Below are 15363 nucleotides of genomic sequence, written 5' to 3' on the forward strand. Positions count from 1 at the left end.
GCCCTGAACTTTTATCACATTGCTTCAAAAATCACTAGTCTTCTGGGGGAATAGTAAACGTCCCTCATTTAATATGTGACAACTAAGCATAGCTGTTTACCACTGCATTGCAAACAGGGAGTTTCTTCCCACTCTCAGCTTAGGTCTGCATTTTAAATAAATGACAACACATTTGCATTCTTTTCATTTATTTGAACACTATGATTTAAGAGCTTAAATGCAAGTTCTTCCCTTTATTTCTGCAAGTAGCACTGCAATCATAACTTACAAAAATGTTTAAAATACAAAATGTACATGAAATTACAATACAAGGCTCTGTAAACATCTAGAACTTAATCTTTATTGTCCCACATTTTTAAAATATAAAACTTCAATTTGAACGATTTCCAAACCTCGAGGAATGACATCCATTATGAGTATCAAAAATAGAGTTTCAAAGCTTTGTTTGCATCAGAACAAAACTGTCATGTTATTTTTATTCTTTGGTTTAAAAAGGATGGCAGTTTCCCTAATAACATGAAAGTTTTACTACAGAAATTCAGATTGCTAGTTTATGGTAATTTCAGAAATCACCCTCCACCCTGTGCCGCCCCCCCCCCGGGATTAATATACTACCCCTTAATTTTTTATTTTTAACATTGATCTTTGACCCTCCTTATAGAAAAGCTACTTCATCATTAAGGCTTTCCTTCAGGATAATCTAAATTATTAAAAAGTTCTGGAAAAGTTCTCAGGGAGAAGAAAGGACTTAAGGGCAAGGAAGTGGATGCCAACAAAATATCAACAGTTGCCGGGTTCTGTTGTTTACTTAAATTTGCATAGTCCAATAGAGATTGTGTGCTTTTTATATCACTAAAATTATACAAGATTAACAGTCTTTACCTATGTTATCGCACAAGCTAAAATAAAATTAAGACCCTTGTATTGAAGCTTTTACAAGGCAAATACAAAACTGCTTTAGTATCCAAAGCTATATTTTTTAATTTCATTTTTAAATAGGAAAGCGTCTCTATGTCTACAGGCATCAAGGTATTTAAAGGCATCAGAAAATTTAGTGCATAGCAACTCCGGATTGTTTTGGCTCCTATATTTTAGGTACAGTGTGAATTCCAGCTACCTGGAGAACTTGCAAGGACAGTCTGTACCAGTAGGATAAAGGAGCATAAATCCCATACAGTATGAAAAGCTTTTAAGTTAGAATTCTCCTATAAACAATGGTTAATGCAAAAGACCCAATACATGAATGAAAACTGGAACATGCCTTGCCACCAGCACACAGTCTGAAGACAATTACATAGTTTACAGTGTTGTGTTTTGGGGTTTTTTTGGTTTGTTTTGGTTTTGGTTGGGTTTTTTTTAAGTGTTAAAAACATAAATAGATGTATTTGTGAGCATGTGAATCCTTTTCTAGGATCTTTAACGTAAATAAGTAGAGGACAGAGTAAAGCACCATCGCTGAGGGACAATTACAATATCACACTTTTCAGATTACATACAGCCCTGCCATTTTTTTCCTGCAAATTTTAAGATTTGCACCATTGAACAGTACATTCACAGAAAGGATGCTTAAGGTTCCCAGCACGCACACAGTGGCCTTGCATTAAGTTGTTTGTTGGAAATAACTATGAAACATCAAGATAGTAGCCTTAGGCTGCAACTCTTAAGAGTTATAATTCACCTGCTTCATTAAAGCTACTTTAATGGTATTGCTCGGGTGCTCACTTAAATTTAGGTGTAACGTTTTGCCTGCAAAAGGCTCCATGGAAAGTCTTCCCCATGACTGTCTGCCAAAATGCAACATCAGCAGAATCTGTGTTTACTCACTCTTACAGGTACTGCAATTCAGGAACAGTATCCACTTTAAGACCATTTTACTGTAATTTTCAGAGTCGATAGTAATTTTCTACAGAGTGAGACGTGCGTTCCAGATGTGTTAAAACCACTACCATGGCCATAAGTGTCTGAACTAGTTTCAATGCAAACACACTTTCTATATTTTTGAGTGTATTCACTCTTAATTTTCATTAGAGCATCATAGCTCACCCAAATGAGGATCTGAAATTAACATCTTAGATGTTTTGAAGTTCAGTGTATTTCTGATCTTACTTTGCCATGATTGTTGTATCCTGTATGATCCGTGTCAGCAAGCTTTGTAAAGAACACTGTCTTCTGGGGGAGGGAAATGTTTGTGGCCTAGGCAGGCAGTTTCAGATCCTCTCCTAGGTTTCTAATCATAGAGGCCTGAGATTTTTAATAACTATGTAAACTGATTGTTTCCAATGTATCAGATTATACAGGTAAGGGAAATGCATCCTTGGAGCACAGCACAAAGTCTACTGTTGCTATGAAACCTGTGTATTTCTTTGGTAGCTTCTGCTTCACACATTCACAGTTAAACATGGGCAAATTATACTACTTAATCAGTATTTCACAGTAAACTACTTTTTAGCAAACTGACATTTATAAACTTGTCATTTATATAATTGTCATCTCCTTAGGACTTCCAAGTGGCATGGTCAGGCATACAGCATATAAAAGATACAGATGTGATCGAATGATTTATTGCATGGAAAACTTGAATGCCACTGAATCGGTGATTTCAAAACCATATTCTGTAGGGATAATAGGAACACTTAGATCCTCAGCAAATATTAAAATTTCTCCTGTATCTAACATGGCTTTGATGTTGCTGTTCTTTAATCTAAAATTCTACTGCTCAAGTTTGATTACAAATGTAACTTTCTAAGAAAAAGCTATTTCAAGAAGGAGCCTGTACTAATAAAGAACAGGAAGATTATCCACAAAGTTATAAAAGTTAAATTTTGGAATGTCATTTCTATCCCAACACTTTAATGATGGAATGGTCTTTTTGCAGCCTATCAAGTAACATTTTCAGTTTATAAACAAGTGCAGATCTACATTTGGCTTTGCTTCCTATGAATCTAAGAAAGAAAACACTACAGTATTTGCATACACAATGGCTTCCATGGCATTGGCTTCAGATGACAGGTATGATTTGCCGTTGGAAGATCAGACTAAAAAAAAATTAAACAATATAAGCTTAAAGGCTTTCCAAAACGACCAAAAGGTGTTAACAAATCATCAGTTACAAACTCTACTATCTCTAAGGGAAAGCAGCACACTGAAGATGTGTATTAAATCTTTTTCCACATTCGGTACTGTGAATATTATAAGAGCAAACTAACATCTCCACACATCTGAAGCACTTACAATATAAAAGTATTCTATTTAAATGCAAAAAGCAAAGCTTGTTTGTAACTTTAAAACAGTTAAAATATCTGGTGTAGGTTCTGTGTGTCCATTTTAAGAAGTCTCTTTACAGCATCTGAGGAACTATAATTATAAATGCTCTGTCTCTACATCAAAAATGTAACCCGCTAAAAGGGCTTTGCAAGGATCCACTGTTCCAGTTCATAAAGGCCACAGAGTTGGAAGCACAGTAAGTCTAAAGAGGAAGAGGATGAAGAAATATTCAGAGAAACTGCTAAGTTTTCATGAATGTTTAGTTGTAAGCTTATCCGTTACTGGATTCCATCAGATATTCTTGTCTCCAGAGATCCAGGACATGTACGTGCAGATTGGCTGGCTGCTGTTGTTCCATGTGACACTGAGATCTGTGACATATCTCTTCCTATGATCTCATTCACTACAATTAAAAAAAAAATAAAAAGTAACTGTGTTTATGCTTTCCAAAAGGCAGAACTTATCAGTGTATCCCTTTTACAAAGAAATATTTCAATGCTAAACCTCGATGCAGTTAAGTAACAGAGGATAAATGAGGAATCTAACTTCAGTAACAGATGAACAAGGAAGGGGAGGGAAAAGTCCTTGTTTCTCTTAATATTACACTATGTACTTACCATAATCCATGTTGGAGAGTCCCTAAAACACTTGAAGAAAATAGGTACATACATAGTCATGACATCCAGGTAATGGAAAGGCACAGCATAGGTAGTTTAGTACAGAATTCCCCCCAGAACTCTCCGTGTTCAGGAGTGTTACAGGCACAAGTTAACTCTAATAACTCCTGGCTTTTTCAAGCTACTTACAGAACTTCCTCAGAACTTGGATTAGGGTTAGTAAAATATGAAGTCTTATGTCTACCTATTTAATTGGCCAGTTTTCTGAGTACTTGCATTTCTGAAACTGCAGTAATAAAACCTTTCTTGGTTACCAGTCAACTTTTCTTTAGTGAAGAATTCAGATTGACTAATATGCAGGTCACATCAGTGTGCATGTCAAATTCAGCACATATTGGGCAACTATTACTATTTACAAGTGAGGGACGACACTGTGAATATAACAAAGTAGCACTCGTGTTATCAACAAATGACAATTTTTGAGTGTTACTCTAAGCCTAGATATTTGATTGCTGTATAATTGAGTTTGTAAGATGAAAAAAAATTATTTTAATGGATAGTTGTAAATGTAGTGATACAAATGTCCACTTTCCAAAATACACAATGGAAAGTTTAACTAAGAAAAAGGAATAATCTCCTAAGTGGTGAAGAAAAATATCACATTAAATAGTAATGACAAATTTTCAATAAATATTGGATAATAACCAAAATATAAACTATTATTTCATAGTTAGATGAGGCAGTCAATCATGTTGTTTTCCATGATTGAGTGGCAGTAGGTATAGAGTATCTCTTACTCAGCACGACTTTGAATATGATGTGAGTTTGTTTGGACCTTCGATAAACAGGCATATAACGGGATCCTTTTGTTGAATAAGGACCGTTCCTAGTAAAAGAAAGAACTTCCTGTTTTGTTAGTAAGCTGCTTTTATTGAAAATTGTAACAGATTTGGAACCTAGGCTTTTGCTCTTTTGTTCTCCATTAGGTAACTTTACAGAACAATATTGCTATACTTAACCACCCTTCTTAATGCTTCCTTAATTTTCCATAGCAGGATTTAGCTTCTTACTGACCATTCCTGTCTGGCAGAAGCATAACAAAATCAATCTGCAGGCAGTATAACTTGCTCTTTATGTTTATAGAATGTTCAACAGTCTGAGCATTGCCTTTTGCTGCAGCACCAGCATAAATAAGTGGGTCTGAAAGAAAATGCGGTAATATTGTGAATGCACTGAAGTATGTATAATGTATATAAAATCCATCTCTGAAAACAAGTTTTGTCGGTATTTCTTTAGTTTACTTAAGGAAGCTTTAAAATCATCTTGCGTTATATACCCATATGTAACCATGGAGGAGGTATTTGCTATCTCAGAGTCAATCAATAGCAATGGTATTCTCTTGCATGACTGCAAGGACAGTTTGTCAAAAACACCCAAAGGTTAAAACAGTTCAGATGAGCTAAGTAATAACCAATTCCCTCGAGCATTACAAAACTTGCAATTTATTTGCCTTGAAAAAAATCTTTCATTCAATGAACTTAACTGACACTATGACACTGAAAATTGTGACTGCAGATAGGATACTTCTTCAAGTATTTTTATTATGCCAACACAATGCATAAGTACACAGCTGTTAACAAACCAAGTTGCTGATTTTTTTGTGTGGGGTTGGTTTTTTTTATGTAGATGTTCCCTCAGAACTATGCTCAGTCAGGGCACCCATTAGCTTGCTCTAACTACAGGACCTCTAACAGCTATTATCTACTGCATGCTACTGAACAGTTGCTTTGTGCAAATCGAGTACTGCAGCTGTTCAGCACTGCTAAAACTTTGATGAGCAGTACAATAAAAAGCAACATAGATAAATATCTTTTATATTTTGAAATTATCAGACTGCACAGCATGTAGCCATGCAGCATTAATTTTCCTTAAATCACATTACACTGTGAATACAACAGCTGGTCATGTGGGGTTTTATTTGCCAAAGTTCTGCATAATTCATTATGTAGAGTATTAAATTAAAGGTACAGGTTAGTTCGTGATTTTTATTTTTTTTAATAATCATAGATTTGTTTACAAGAAGCTGTTTTATTGCTCGGTGTGATAGCTCTGTCATAACTTTTACTTTGCTGTTGGAGAACTTTTTCTGGCAACATTTTTATAATGTGGCCAATACAGGTGTATCTGGTTTATATGGATTTACATTAGAAACATCTACTATTTCTAAGGGAAATGCAGTACCTTGTCATGTTCCCAAAAGAGAATTCTAGTGGAGCAGTTTTACTTGCCACAGTGATTTTGTTAGGATTGCTAATTTTTAAAACCAATCAGTATTCAAGTGTTGTTTGGGGTTTTTTTTAATAAGAAGTATTCAAATCAGTGTTTTGTCAGAGCACCATATGTGCCTAAATGAAAGGCTGGAATCCTTTTTCTGCTGTGTCTGGCAAAGGTGTCTATTCACTTTTTCACAGACCTTAGCCTCCTGACTACCGTATGTTCCTATTTTATACTTTCCAAGAGTGCCCATTTCAGCTGTCTGGAAATCTGTAAGCTACACATGGAAGGGGGAAGCCTGCAGACTCTGGGAGACTCTACACTGATTTAGATTATGTACAGATGATGGTAAAAACGCTTCAAAGAAAGCAGAGCCTGCAGAAGCCAGCAGCTGAGATCAAAGTGCTCTAACCTGCTGTGGTGCAATAGTCTGCCTGCCAGGTTTGAGCCAGCTGGGCAGGACAGTATCTGGAGTGACGCGCTACCAAGCTAAGCGAGGCCTGGGCTGCTGCCTGCCTGGCTGGTGGGAGGGATGGACGGGGACAGGGGGCAGTACCCATCTAGCGTGATGGCTAGAAGATGGAGGAATGCGCATTTAAACCAGGAAAGCAGCTTTTTCTAGAGGTGGCTGGTCTTTTAAAGCCTGAAAAAAACATTGTGAAGAAGCCATATTCAATATTTACCAAAATTAAGCAGCCTGGAAGTCCTTTGGAACAGCTCCCTGAAGAGATGTACAACTCAGCTTTAAGGCAGCTAATAATGAGATGCCTGTATATACCTAAAGAGGGAAGCATCTGGCTTTGTATGAAGGACATCCTGTCTTTACCAGCATTATTGTAATTAATTTGTCTTTCTGACAGTGGAGTGGTATAAATTAAAGAAGTTTAAAATGTAGATCACGTAGTCAGTAAGAAGTGTTAAAATCCTGGATAGAAATGATACGAGACTGAAGGTGAAATCACATGCTATTTTCCTTTTTGTATTAATTTGTGATGGAGAAAACTCTAGTAGTTTAAAAACTAAAGTAGAAATCCAAAGATTAGTGACTGAATGCATGACACACTACCTTCTTCCACATAGGGTCAATCACAGAACTTTTAGTCATCTGTGATTAAAACTGAAAATTTAATTAATCAGCATAAACATAGGTCTTCTATAATGTTGTCTACCAAAATCCAAGTTCTTAGGTGACAAACTGGGAGAGAAGTCAATTTCAACAGTCCCAAGAAAGGACAGAGTTCAGGCTGTACTGACAATGCTTTACAAACAAAAGAAACCTTTTCTATACCTCCAGAAGAACACTTTATCCTACCTTTCCTGGTTTTGACTATGGAATGCATGGGCTACACTGTCCTAGAAATATAGCTAGAAAGATTTCATGTGCCTTTTGCTTAACCTTAAAAGCCATTCATTTAGCAACTAGATACTGTGAAACCAAGAGGCATGGCTTTTCTTAATACGTGCACGCACTTTTTATAAAATTTCCTTTCTTTCTTCAGCAAAAGTTTCCAGGGGAAGGCTGCAGAGCTTGTTCAGGACTCAGTAATACAGATGTCAAGTATGTTGTTAAGATTCTCTATTGTCTGTCTGCCAGGTTCATTTGTGTTGTGTAGTTTATACTTCTACTGCCTCTTTGAAGAGTGCCAATCTCATGCGACTTTTTTTTTTTTAACCTCAGTATTAAATCACTACCTGTTTGGTGCTAGGTGTTCTGCCTGCTAATTCCATACCCTGGACCTCTACTGTCAGGAGCTGAGGAATCAGAAGTATTGTACATACTAAATAGTTACAGAGGTCTAGCTAATATTTAGTACCTGCCGCTCTCTTAAGATTGTTTTGGATGATCAGTGTCAATTGAGTGGATAACATCAGAAGTGTTAGCAAACGTCTTCTGTGCTAACAATCCAGGTTGCTCATCTTGAAATAGTGACTGGATAAGATCAAGAGAGAGAGGGTGGCACACACTACACTGTACAGAAACATGGCAGACTCCTCCACTACAAAAGTGATAACTACATTTTGAAAACTTGTTTGTCAGATAGGGCATGGATCAAAATGCAATACAGCTTTTCTTTTATTTTTCTTTTAAATTGGGTTGTGAAATGGAAATGATTTTCACAACTTGCCTATGTCTATTTAATTGACCTCTTTGGCAGTTATCCCAGATTTCAGAATTTCAGCTGTTACTTTAGTTTCACCTTTTTCTTCTCTAGTATTTATACATAGTGTAAGCAGGCTGGTAAATTTATATTAATAGTTAAAAATAGATTGTGTAGAACAGAATTTAACATGATAGGGAGAAAACCTTCTACAGACAGATTAGATTGGACCCGTCAATATTGGTGATACTCTAGTACTGTATTGCAAAGGTTTTCTGTGACTTTTTTTGTTTGTTTGTTTTGTTCTTCTCCCTCTGTGCTGCACTAAAAAAGCATGAACATGCTCCATTTAAAAAAAACCACTAAAGGTCACCTGGAGGCTTAAGCCCCTATAACCTTTCAAAAAAATTAAGCAGCATTCTAACATCAATAGAGAACAGAGTAGCAGATAACTAGCTCTGACTTCTGGATCTGCTGTCAAGCTTGTAAAACAAGAGCAACCACATACTCTGTTTGATTGGGTTGTTCCCATTGTTTTGATTTCACATAGCATTCTGTTTGCCTTTTTAAGTCCCTACTGACTGCACACACGAAGGGCAGCTGAGCCACTGAGGCTGATAAAAAACTGGGCCACAGCTCCTTGGAGGCCTCTTCCTCCACCCTTATCTTTTAGGCTGAGGGCTTTGCTTCTTCATCACTGAAGACCTGCACTGGGACAGCTGACAAAGTTATTGCTCCAGCTGTTTGCTGCATGAGCAGCCAGAACGTTGATGAAGATCTCTTATAACTACTGCAATTTGCAATGCAGAGTTTTAAGATAAACTAAAATTAGGTTGAGCAGCTCAGCCATTTGTGCGGTGAGTGACACTTATCAGCTGTTCCAACAGAGATGCGTCCTGTGAGCAGTACTGACTGACCTCTCGGGAGAAATTCTCACCTACAAAAAGTTATCCGTGTTAGCTCATTTCAATAGAACAAAACTCTTGTGTTGTGAAATATGACATCGTGAAAGCTCGTGCTTTTAATAGTAAGTTGCCGAATGGTTTAGAAAAATAAAAAAAAAAAACCCCAAACTTAAAAATCTAAGAGTAACAAATTCTTAAAAGAGGAAATGGTGCTTTGATACATTTATAAGAACTATGCTTTATTCCCCAGGGGTTTGTTTAATCAATTCTACAACGTCACCTTAATTTATTCTCTCAGTGTGAGACCAATCCATAATTTGTCAGTCAATTTGTATACCTGTATCATGTTACTGAAAGTTTTATATTAGAATAAAAACACATTTAGCTGGAGCATGATCTCCAAGATAGGCATTTGCAGTTCTAACATCAGAAGGCATTATCTTTCTAAATCAAATGCTGACCAAATACTAGCATGCTTCTAAATTGCTCTGTACTTAATTCCCCGTCTCTGTGATGCTGAGACACATATTTTGTACTGGAGCACAGAGGAAAATATAAGCAATTCCTGAACCTAAAGGCTTTTCTGAGAAATAGTGCAAGTGACCTCTCTTCCCTTGCAGAAAGCTGGTAATCTGTATTCAGCATCTATACTTCCTAAAGGACAAGAAGATCCCTCTAACAGGCAGATCCCAAACATTTTAGGGTTTTGTAGGTCAAAAATATTGCCTGAAAATCTCCACAGAGAACTACAGGCAAACCAGTCAGTTCAGACTACAAACCATCAGGTAGGTAATGAGCAATAGTAGAGACCTAGCAAAAACACACCATGATGCTTCCCCAGCCTCCAAATGTGTTACTCCTAGGGAACTCCTGAGCCAGAGACAGCATCTTTCGTGCCGAATGGTCCCATTTGAATTTTTTTCCCCGGGATCTTTTAGGTCTGGGCAAAATCCTGTCATCTGCAATGTTTGGAGCCAGGAAGTTCTAAAGCTTAACGATATATAGCTGTTAAAATGCTTTTGTATGTGTTGAACTTGCTGCATGATTTCTTGGTGGACACTTTTATTATTTTCTCTCCCCAGAATTATTTTCCATTCTCTTTTCTGTGCCACCCATTCATTTTATTATCCTTAGCGTACTCTCCTCATTCATTTTTTTTGCAGCTGAGGAGTCCTAGCTGATTCAACATAACTTCGGCTCCAAATCTTTGGTTGTGCGAGTTGTCCTTAACCAAAACACCCCACAAAAACAACATGTATGCATCTAATTCTTTTGTGACATCACGGACAAGATGTGGGCACATAACCCATCTCTACAGCAGCATTAGTTCATTCTCTGCTGGTTTCCTAATTATTCCTAGCATTCCTTCACCCTTTTAAGACTACTTTTAACACTACTGAGCAAGTTTTGGTAGGGTTGTCTGTTTTAAATTCATGATTGCTTTAAATGAGAATAGTTCAGAGAGCTTGTCACTGTATGTACGGAGTTAGGGCAGGTTTTTTTTCTTCCTTCCCTTACCCTAATTTCCTCTCCTGTAACTTACTGATTTTCTTTAATCACAAGGTCTTCCTGTAGAAGTTTCTAGACAGTTTTTGGTTTTTACTACTCTGAATAGCTGAGCAGCAGCTGTTATTGCATCTACCAACTTCTAGTCCAGTGGCTCCAAATCAGATTTAAGCAACAGGTTACACATTACAGTTAATAGTTCAATGTTGCTTACCCTTTCAGAGGTGTTGAGTGGCATGTCATATGGATGAGATTAATTCTCACTGTCTGTTTTATCTGCTTGTTCTGAAACTTTTTTACTGACATCTCAACTTGAGACTGGTCCTGCAACATGTCCCTTTCTCAAAGGACTTTGGCATGAGAATCTCTAGGTTCCTCAACTGTGACCCCCAGTACAAAAAACTAGCTAAGTTCATTTATCTAATTTTAAGTGAATTCCTGATTTGTCATCTGTTGGCCAGGTTTCACATTTAACCTAGTAATTTTCATGTTCTGTTCTGCATTCAGAAGCAGCTCGTAGTCTCTCTCACTGCAGAGTAGTTGTACACTTAATCTGAACCTTCATAAATAGTTCACAGACTGCTTGCAACCAATTTTACCCTTTTGACCACCTATTTTTTAAGTAAGTTGTTTTTTTTCCCCTGTAGTTCCCCTTTGAAGCCTGTAATGCTGAAACTGCTAAGAAACAAAGACTTTTATATATTTTAAGCACTTATTGTATGCTCCTTTGGACCAAATAAAGAGATGTTTCCTCTTGTGGGTTCCTCTCATGACTTGAAGCTCCATGAAGCAGTCATCACACTTACCCGTTCTATCAAGGATGACTCAAGTATTCCATTAGTGTATTTCCTGCCTTTGCAGATTGTCTGATCTTCTGCAGCACACCATAGTTATGGCTGCTCTCCTGTTCAGCAGCGTAATTTAGAAGCTATACTCTTCCTGGAAGTTAAATCTGGAAGCATTCTGTACTACTAGTTGAGGCAGTTTGTCTGTCTGACACTTGGCATTCTTCAGGGTACAGAACCACTTTACTAACCTTCCTGTGTAAATGCCTCTCTTGTGTTAGTAGCACACTGACTATCTTTCTTACATCAAATACACAAAATACCCATTATTTTGATGCTAAAAAATTGCCATGTTTCTCAGTTGTGTTCTTAGACGCCAGCATTTGTGTGTAAGCATATTTCTCTCTGGGTCTGGTTTTCTGTCTGTGTGCACTTTTTAAGAGGGATCTGTTGGCATACATTTCATAATTCTGGGTTTGGGGTTTGCCAACCTGTGTGTCACTCTTTAGTTGATGATACTAATATTTGGAGGTTATTTTATTAATAAATTGAGTTTTAATTTTTCAAGAACTCCTGCTCTTCAACAATTATTCTGTACCTACCCGAGTTGTACAGGATATAGTCTAGAACACAGAAATAATCTAAGTCATATCTGGTATTTTACTAATCGATTTGCTGCTTCAAGATACAGACCTGTCACCTTAGTGCACAAAGTTTTTCCCCTTGTTTTGCCATTCTGAATAGTAGCTACTTACCTTACTAATAACATTTTGATGTATAAGGAAAGCAGAACTAAGGGATTTTTTTGAAAGATGGAAAAAGACCAACATTGTGATTTATTTTAGCTTCATGGGCAAACTTAAGATCAGTCTGCACACTAATTGTGAGCTTGGTTACTTTACTGTTAACAATCCCAAATCTACTGTGCACTTACAGGTATTCCCCTTTAAAAATCTATGGGGAAAGTACAGTGTGTTATATGTGTTTATGTATGTATGTATGTTTATATTGAGAGAAAAAAAAGGACAGTATAGTTCTTTGGCATTTTAGGCATGTTTGTAATAAAATGAAAAACACTTAAGAAGAATGAGTATAAACACAAACACAACCAGTATACCATGCATCAATATCTAATATTGTTACTAAAAGATTCATAGTGCAAAATTAGGTTGTTTATACTTGAAATAAAGAAGCTGAAAGCATCTTAAAATGCTGGATTTACCAGACAATCTTTCCCAATTCTAGTGCACATTCAACTAGAAATCTGTTTACAAAACCTGTACTTCTAATACTTTGATTGGCAGTGCATGCCACTGTATTCCATCTAGTTAAATTGACATTGCTTCCTCTTTTTAAAAAAGGAGAAACATTCTTAATTTCTCATAGTTAACTGATCTGGCCACTCTACAACCTTGCCCATGTTTGGCTTAAGATTTTCTTATCCTCTTCTGTTGTTTTACTAGATCCTGAAGCACTCAGGAAGTTCTGTGGCAGCTATATATACTTCAAGTGGAGGTTTTTACTGACTGAGTGTACACCTGGTTCCCAATGTCTGAACTTCCAACTATTTCAGAATACACAGGTGTCCAATTACAGCAATCCTTAAGTATTACACAGCACTTTTCACTTGTAGATGTTAAGACTATTAAAACACTTTCCCCTTTCCTTCGTGCTCCAATTTCCAACATTGAAGCGTTTCAGTAAGCAGACTCACCCTCTAGATTTTCCACATAGGAGTTGGACATGAGAGCTGAATGTTGAGTCCATTTCTCTGTTGAACCTGATGGCTGGTATTCCAGGTCAGAGATAAAACTGTCTGTGTCAGAGAAGAAGACAGACATAACTACTGACTGGACTAGACCAAGAAGTTACAGTTCACTCAACCAGGAAGTGACTTTCAGTTTTCTTTCAATAGCTCTAACTTTAAGTACCCAGTTCCATTCACAACTACTACATAAGTTGACATAAGTAACTATAAGTTATCAGAGTGCCTATTAAAAACAATATTGCTTTTCTCGTACATTTAGCTACTTTTCAGTTAGCAGCCAGAGCCATAAAGGTAATGGTCAAGATTTTTTGGTGTCTACCTAGTTGCATCATCATAAATTTTATACCTCATAAACTTAATTTTAGTATTTCTAAAATTAGTAATTTAGTATTTCTAAATTTAGTATTTCTAGTTAGTTTAGAATATTCCTCCTCCAATTTTCTCAATCTGCTTTACTTACTGTGGTCAAATTAAAAAGTGCTTATGCCCCTTAACAGAACCTCCACTGAACAAGGTAGGCAAAAGAGTACTGGTAAATCAAACCTTTATCCTATTCTTTAAACAAGGAAACTGCTGTTGGCTTCCCTTTTACTTGTCAGACTGTCTGAATGTTCTGCAGTCAGGCCACGTAACAGTTTGCAGTGTTGGAAAACTTATTGTGGTAGAGGTGGCTCTATCAGACCAAGGTAATGTGAGAAACCAAGGAGGAAGGGGAAAGCTGTATTCTGCTCAACTGCTTCCTAGAGGAAAAATGAATGTGGAATAGTGTATTGCTGTAAGAGGTGTGTGCTTATTCAGTTGTGATTAGTGGCTCTGCAAAGCTTACAATAATCTACTAGGTTGTGTTTGGGGTTTGTTTGTTTGTTGTTTTGGGTATGGTTTTGTTGGTGGTTTTTTCCATTTCCTCCTGCCCAAGACAGAGCAGCAAGTTTACTAAATTAGGTTTTAATATAATTAACAAAATTACTCTGGCAACTGGCTAGTGTGTGCCTTCTGGATAGAGCCATACATTTGCTTTGCCAGCATGACTTCTAAGCCCTGCTAAGGGATGACTCCTGGGAGAATGAGAGTCTATTCTTACTCCCTCCTGAAATTCAAGCAGTTTAAATTACTTTTCTTTGGGTAACGTCTTATGTTTATTTGTTTAAAGCATGAAGTTGTATGTATTTAAACAGGAAGTGGAGGTATTATCTGGGTTTCAATGAAAACGTCCACTGCCATTTTGAAGGAAAGGAGTGGATGAAGGACAAATTCTTGTAAAATAATAGGAGATTAAGAAAAGAACATTTTTCCCAACAACTATGGTAGAACCAGCAAGAAAGTGACAGTTAAATAAAGATCTAATGAATCCAGGGAGATGGGCAGAAAACTACCTTGGGATGAAACAAATTAACTTTTACAGTCAATCCTCTTTAAAGCTCAGGCTTTCAAAGGAGCAGACAACAAACACACTGACAAAAAGCCTCCAGAGAGAGCAGTGGAGTTAATTAGCTCTTCTAAGCAACAGTCTCTGCCCCATAAAGTCTGCATAGCTTATACAGTAATGATTATCTGTCACTTTAGCAGAGAAATATGATTCTGAGCAATTTTACTAATTGATTTCATACATAGAGGGATTCTGAGGTTCTTGATGTCCTAACAAAGCTGCTGACACTATTGAGTTCTTGCTTTTTCAAATTCCTAACAGAACATGCCATGTAGCACATGTAACATGTCTCCTGCCAGCACCTTCTGGAATGAAGCATGCACTTGCCTCAGGCACACAATATTTGTTGTTTGTGAAATGCAGTAAATAAAGCAACAGCCTTTTAAAGCATAAGGATTTTGTTCAACACACACTTAAGTCAGGTAGAACTTGAGGTCCCAGATAAACATACATTAACAATACCTTTCTAACTCAATTTCATAAACATTTGAGAAAGGTTTTTACTGCCTTAAACAATCCTAAAATGTGTTTTGTACCCAAAGAATGTAACACTGAAATTTAAACTATTAAATTTAAATAGAAATCAAGAAAACTGGCATCCTGTAGATACATCTATTTAACTGATCAAAAATTCATACTTTTATGAACCACCTCTTTGTCTTGGTTCCTCCCTTAAAGTAAATAAAGGTTAAGAAAAACTTTAAAACCTCAATTATCTG

The 15363-nt window shown here is 36.8% G+C and overlaps 1 protein-coding gene across 1 annotated transcript in view; it reads right to left on the reverse strand.

The window, feature by feature from the left end:
• Nucleotides 1-2389: 2389 nt before the first annotated feature.
• Nucleotides 2390-15363, reverse strand: part of NFATC3 (nuclear factor of activated T cells 3) — a gene marked incomplete at its 5' end in the record, with an annotated part of 55185 nt that continues 42211 nt past the window's right edge. The window contains 2 exons of the mRNA XM_010175764.2: nt 2390-3667; nt 13165-13266. Coding sequence (XP_010174066.2) covers nt 3543-3667; nt 13165-13266 — 227 coding nt within the window. The remainder of the gene's footprint in view (nt 3668-13164; nt 13267-15363) is intronic.

Source organism: Antrostomus carolinensis, unplaced genomic scaffold (genome assembly GCF_000700745.2).
Source record: "Antrostomus carolinensis isolate BGI_N321 unplaced genomic scaffold, ASM70074v2 scaffold10519, whole genome shotgun sequence".
Lineage (NCBI taxonomy): Eukaryota > Metazoa > Chordata > Aves > Caprimulgiformes > Caprimulgidae > Antrostomus > Antrostomus carolinensis.